The following is a 6,262-nucleotide window of genomic DNA, read 5'->3' as shown; positions in this document are numbered from 1 at the left end:
TTCTTTAATCTTTGTGCATTCATGAATCTATAGATTTTTTTTCATTTTTAGAGATCCAACAATCTGCGATTCATGAATCATTTTAGCCGATATTCAGATTCATTCAATCATTTATCAAATCAATTTACATTCGTGAATCCTAATCAGCCTCAACCAACAGGCTTCTATTGCTGCTTTAGGGCTGGGCAATTGCTAGAAAATCGTTTCCATATCGTACATTGTGAATGATTGGAGTGATGCGAAGGTAACGATAATGTGATTGTGATAGAACATCGCGTAAAATGCATGAACATTTTGGGATTTTGAAATGTACACACAAACATGTACACAAAACAAATCATGTTGCGTCGCTGTCACATAACGAGACTGCTTAAGCGCTCTTTAAAATGACCACTGGAACTTTGATGCTGTCTAACTACTAATGATGAGAATACAGGCAGCAATATTTTGTGTAACAATATTGGCTGATTAATTTGTTATGGTTTCATTATTCAGACGAATTAGTCCGTATTACCTGTATTGCTTTATATCTTTTTCGATTAATTAAGACGAAATTTAACAAAACGCCCTTTCAATATCGATGATTCAATTTTTTAATCTACAAAACTATTTCTTTCGATCGAATTCAACTATGCTTCATGAAAGCAATAGAAAGCTGAACAAAATTAGTGAAACAACCAAAACCGACCTCGCTTACCACTTCCTAAGACGATCCCATTTTTCATACAGTCTCCAGTTCCCACGTTACATGCGATGATAGCGATCCTCGAAAACATTAGCGTAAAATCGAAAATTGAAACCCGCGATGGATTCTTTTCTTACCGTAAGGGAGCGATGGAAGGACTGTTTGAACAGGATTTATGGTCTGATTCACTGAACAGATGTGATAGTTGGTCGCTGAAATATGATCCGTTTGCGAAGGGTCGCTTGTGCAGCCTCAAAGCTGCCTAAAAGCTGCTCATTGGTGCCGCTAAGCGTTTGAAGCAGATTCGAACGCTAAAAAGACACTTTAACAAGCCGCCGACACTGAGAAAACGAAACAAAGAAGAGGGGAAACAAAAGAAACACCCACAGTTGGCCCAGCTTTCGCGCGATTTTATTCGTCCACTTGCTTTCTAGCGAGTGCGGCGGCACTGCTCGGTGGCACGCTTCGTCCCCTTCTTAGCACGTGCAGGCATCTCCGCAGCCGGCGCTTGCACCGTCCTCGCCACCGTCGGCTGTCGCGCAGCAGCACCCGGCACCCGACTGGCCATCGTCCGACTGCTGCCGCCCGGCCGCTCCCTCCGGCTGCCCGTCCGGTCCCGTCTGGGTGCTCCGGCACGGCGTGGCGGTGTTGCAGCTGCAGGTGCAGCCCGAATCGCACGACCGGGTGCCGCAGCTACGCTTGCTCATCATACGCAAACATTTGCAGTCTACGGGGAGGGAGGAAGGAAAAGCAAACACAGACAGTGCATTGAAAGCGGTGTGGAGGGTTTCGGGTGCGCACCAGACTTTACCTTGGCCGCACGTTTTGCAGGGCATTATGCAGCCAATTGGATCTTTTTTTTGGGAAGATAAGCGGGCCGCGCGAAAGTTGATTGGCACTCTTGGCAGAGGAGCGTGAGTTGATCGTTGGAGCGGCCTGTGTTTGCACGTGCTTGCTATCGTTTGAAGTGGTGCTGATTGATACCGTCCTTTTGCGCGGGGTGGAAGAGCAAGGGGGGGGGGGTGGCAAAAGAATACACTTTCAAACGTTTCACCTGCGCGCTGAATCACCCAAATCAAAACCCACCAAATCCTGTTTATTTAAATTGTTTTTTTTTCTCGCTCCCTTCAACACGCTGGGGGGGAACAACAAAGCCTCCGTTTGTGCACACACAGACACACAAAAAAAAAATGGAAGGTTAGATAATCCCGAGGAGTTTACGACCGGCTTGACACGCGAGCAAATTTGAACTGCACCAATGCACCACCGAACGGGCACTGCGTGCGGCCTGCAGCCTCGATGCACCGAAAGAGCGCAATGTACGCAAGGCACGCACGCACGCACCGAGGCGTAGGATTGAAAAAAAAAGTAGGAAACTAGCGCAGGCTAAAAATGCACGCTGTCTGTCGTTAGGTTTTTTTTTTTTGCTGAGAGTTGGAATGATGCGCACAAACACTCGATGCGAGATCTTGATGACCTTCCCAGCGTCATAAAGGGGTGAAGGGCTGGTATGGCAGATCGTTCTAGTCGTCTAATGACCGGAGGGGGAGGGTGTGGGCAATTTGCAATGTTAAAACAATTCATTTACAGTACACCTGTCTGAACTAGTGTTGGGTAAATCTGATTCAGATTCATGAATCTGAATGATTCTATGAAATGATTCAATGGATCTGAATGATTCTATGAAATGATTCAATGGATCTGAATCTCGAGCATCAATCTCAAACACTCATGAATCTAGAAAGATTCGTGTATCTCCAAAATTCCAATGTAATGTAATTCTCGAAAGATTACAGGGTTTTCCAGGGGTTCCCATAGTTGTGGGACACTTCCTTGACTCTTTCCTACTGGAAGTGAACTTCATATGGTGGAAATTGGACTCTATGGCACCCTTTTTCGACAGGTTTTTTTTTTTTAATTCCTATTGGATTTGTCCAACAAGGATGGTATAGAGTCCAATTCCCATTACATTAAGTTCATTTCACCTTAGAAAGAGTTCATCAAGTGTCCCACGGCTACGAGAGCTCGTGGAAAACCCTGTAACGAATCTCTAGGGATTCATTAATCTCAAGGGATTCATAAGGCGCTAAAAAATCGTAAAGCTTGAGCTTTTTATTATCCTTCTTCTTGGTGTGACAACCTAAGTGATCAGGCCATGAATCATGAATCCCTGGAGATATATCAAATTAATGGATTTATGGATCTTATGGATTCATGGATCTAAGGAAATTCGTAAATATTTAGAGATTCTTGATTCTTTGAAGATTCGTGAATATTTGAAGATTTGTGAATCTTTAGAGATTCATGAACATTAGAAGATCCGACTCGAGATTCGAATCACTCACTCACTGAAGATTCATGTGAACGAATCTCAACGAAAAATTCTTCAAACCCAACACTAACCATGTTGGCTGCATGTAAAGGTCGGTGTGTAAAGGGTGATGATTCATTTATTGTCCACTAAGTACACAGTTTCTACGCTCCGCGTCCATCCCCTTCACCAGTGCGCGTTTGTGTCTTGCTTTGTGTTTTGTCTCGCTCTGCAATACAAATTAATAATTCCTTTTTTTTCTCTATATGAAAAGTTCTCCCATGTTTAGCGCAACAACGCCATAACCATGCGGAATGTGCGGGCTCACTGCTCCTGGAACGGGTCCTTCGCGATGTACTTGTCCAGCGCGGCATTGCTATCCGGATCGAGCGCGGACAGGGCGCCGAAGCCCTCCTCGTCCACGAAGCAAATCTCGTGCCCGTCCGGATCGGCCAGTATGATCACGCGCACCGTCGCCTTGCCGGGCGTGTCGAGCGAGATGAGCGGCGTCAGCACGGTGCCGCCCGCCTGCCGGATCAGCTCGTCGATGTGGGGCTGGGTGGCGTGCGGCACCGCAAACGCGATGCGCCCGTACGCTTTGGCGCGGTCGAGCGGCGTGCCGGCGGCCAGCTGCCGCAGCTCCAGCACAAACTTGCCCTGATCGTACGAAAGCGCGAGCCGGTCGGGGGATGGGTCGGTCGTCCCCGCCACCGGGACCATCGCGAGCGTGTCGGCCCAGTACGCCCGGGAGCGGGCCAGTTCGGTCACGTGCAGGGCGACGCGCTGTACCGGGTCGGCGCCGGCCGGCACCTCCTCCGGCACGACCAGCACCCGGTACCCGTCGGGCGACAGGAGCACGGACGGTTCGCCCGGAGCGCCCTCCTCCGCGACCGGGTAGCCGTGGCGCCGGGCACGGTCTAGGATGTCGCGCGACTTAATCGTCAGCCCGGCGAAATCATTGCCCAGTGCGTACTCCCGCACGCCGTAGTTGTACGTCAGCTCGATCACGAAGTGGGACGCTTCCGGCCCGTACCCGATCATCGTTTTGCTCCACCGATTGTCGTACGGTCTGCAATGGAGTGGATGAAAGGAAGAATGTTAGCAACAGGGTTTTCTAGAAACTTCCACTTGCTAGAGCTCTTACCCATTGCAGGCGGCATCACAACCTTGCGTAAATTCCTCGTGACGTAGTACCTACAACGGCAGCAGCAACGAAAGCATAAATCGGATTTTCCACACCCAAACACACACACACACACACACACACACACACACACACACACACACACACACACACACACACACACACACCACCTCCACCGCTTACCTTCATGCCCAGTATCTCCCGGAAGAATTGGATGTTCTTCGCGCGATTACCAATCTTGAAGACGTAGTGCAGTGCCCGGGCGGCAATCATCTTGAGCAGCGGGTCTCAGACACGTCCGACACGTGGGAAAACTGTGAGATTCGGGATGAGATTGCGCTGGTGCTTATGTACCCGTAAGGTTTGGTGCAATGCTTTATCTCCGTACGGCGGCACTGGTACAACTGGCACGCTGGAGTGGTGCCCGTGTTTGTCGTGCCTTTGGTGGTTGTTTTGTGTGATCACCTCCCACCACTACTTAGTTGCGGGCTATAGAAGAAAAACAAAAAACTACTCTATTGCTAACGGGAGGGGATGCGGGATGACTTTTTGTTTTGCTTTGCTTTTGTGTGAGAGGGCCGAAACAGAAACTAAAGCGCTGGTGAGATAGCCCGAGGCTTGAAGGCACTTGGCGGCGGGCCCGGTTTCGAGAGCGTTCCCAGTTGATTAGACAGAAAATAGGACCAGGGGCAGAAAGGGTTGGGATGAAAGGGGGTTTGTTTGGATGAGGGCGAGGGCGCTGCTGGACTGCCGTGAGCAGCATTTTTGACAGATGTAGATACAACGTCTGGTAACGCTTCTTGTTTTGTTTTCGGGTGACCTATTTTGGTCAAACTATTAAGATGTAGTGAAATCGCAATTGTTTGTTTTACATTTCTTTTTGTTTTCTGTAGCGGAAATGTAATGTATTTAGGTATGTGTGTGACTTCACCCTAATACCAAATTTTGGAACTCATCAAAGATCCCGATTTTATCATCCAAACTATCGCTGACTCATTTTGATCATTCTTTAAATATAGCAAGCAGCTTAAGTACATCCAACCGAACGGGGTATGAGTCTTACCGCGTGTCTGGATGACTACTGATCAGATACGAAGCGCCACAAATGCATCAAACGAGGTCGACACTAGCGGTGTACTTTTTTAAGCGCATCCACGACTCCGATCTGACTACGACTATTGTTAGTCCGATTCCGACTCCAGCAAAATGGAAACCATTAGTTCCGCCAGGAGCCGAAGTCTTCCGGAGTCGGATTCGTCCAGAGTCGACCGGAATCGGAGTCATTCGGAATCGGCCAGAGTCGATCGGAGTCGACTGGAATCGGAGTCGGTAGGAGTCAACAGGAGCCGTCCGATGCAATGTGCTTGTGATCAGACATTTCATTTCGTTGTGTTTTTTGTTTGTTTTGTCTTTCGCTTTGCGCGCGCACTTCGTATACAGTCCTTTGTTTCGAAAGCCGACTCTGGATGACTCCGGACGTCTCCGGACGACTCCGAACCCAACCGATTCCGGTCAACTCCGCCCGACTCTGGACAACTCCGACGACTTCTGGAGTCGTTGCCGAAATGATCGGACTCGGATCGGAGTCGACTCTGGATTTTTGCCAACTTTACCCATCAATAGTCTACACCACTCTAATTCTCAATAATTTTTTTTGCACGCCCGCAGGAGCGATTACCGTTACCTAAAGGGAATCATACAAGATCTGAGACCCGAGAGACCTGATTTTAAGCAGATGGTAAACAAGTGGAGCATTTTCAAAATAGCAAAAAAGCCTTTAGCGCTCTATCTATCATTATGCAGCCAGTAGAGCTTTAATAACTTTGATGTTATGTATCGCTATAACTTGACCGGCAAGTACGATTGTTTGAAAATTAAACTTTAATGCGAAAAAAATAAAATAACGCTTGTAAGTGTCAACAACAAAAAACTGCGGTTTCTGAACACAAATCTGACGTGAAAGCATGGAAAAATTCGCTAACATCTATATTAAATTGTTGTTTCGCGCTGTAGAACAACTTTGGACAACTGAAAAAATAAACGTTACGAGGCGTTATATTTCATCAGCCCAATTTTTCGTTGCGGTTGTTTTTTTCAGTCTGCCTGATCTCGGTCTAAAAGA

The 6,262-nt window shown here is 47.7% G+C and overlaps 2 protein-coding genes across 2 annotated transcripts; both read right to left on the bottom strand.

Annotated features, from left to right (window-relative positions):
* Positions 1 to 1,074: 1,074 nt before the first annotated feature.
* On the bottom strand, positions 1,075 to 2,333 carry LOC120906394 (keratin-associated protein 5-1-like). The gene is made up of 2 exons (XM_040318018.1): positions 1,497 to 2,333; positions 1,075 to 1,412 (listed from the first exon to the last, which is right to left on the bottom strand). Exons 1-2 carry the CDS (start codon positions 1,519 to 1,521, stop codon positions 1,162 to 1,164), a joined length of 276 nt encoding a protein of 91 aa, XP_040173952.1. The 5' UTR covers positions 1,522 to 2,333; the 3' UTR covers positions 1,075 to 1,161.
* Positions 2,334 to 3,070: 737 nt separating this feature from the next.
* Positions 3,071 to 4,786, bottom strand: LOC120906393 (glyoxalase domain-containing protein 4). Its single transcript, XM_040318017.1, has 3 exons — positions 4,324 to 4,786; positions 4,141 to 4,190; positions 3,071 to 4,065 (listed from the first exon to the last, which is right to left on the bottom strand). Exons 1-3 carry the CDS (start codon positions 4,411 to 4,413, stop codon positions 3,321 to 3,323), a joined length of 885 nt encoding a protein of 294 aa, XP_040173951.1. The 5' UTR covers positions 4,414 to 4,786; the 3' UTR covers positions 3,071 to 3,320.
* Positions 4,787 to 6,262: the final 1,476 nt, after the last annotated feature.

Source organism: Anopheles arabiensis, chromosome X (genome assembly GCF_016920715.1).
Source record: "Anopheles arabiensis isolate DONGOLA chromosome X, AaraD3, whole genome shotgun sequence".
Taxonomy (NCBI): Eukaryota; Metazoa; Arthropoda; class Insecta; order Diptera; family Culicidae; genus Anopheles; species Anopheles arabiensis.
This window is presented reverse-complemented; position numbering and strand designations above follow the sequence as displayed.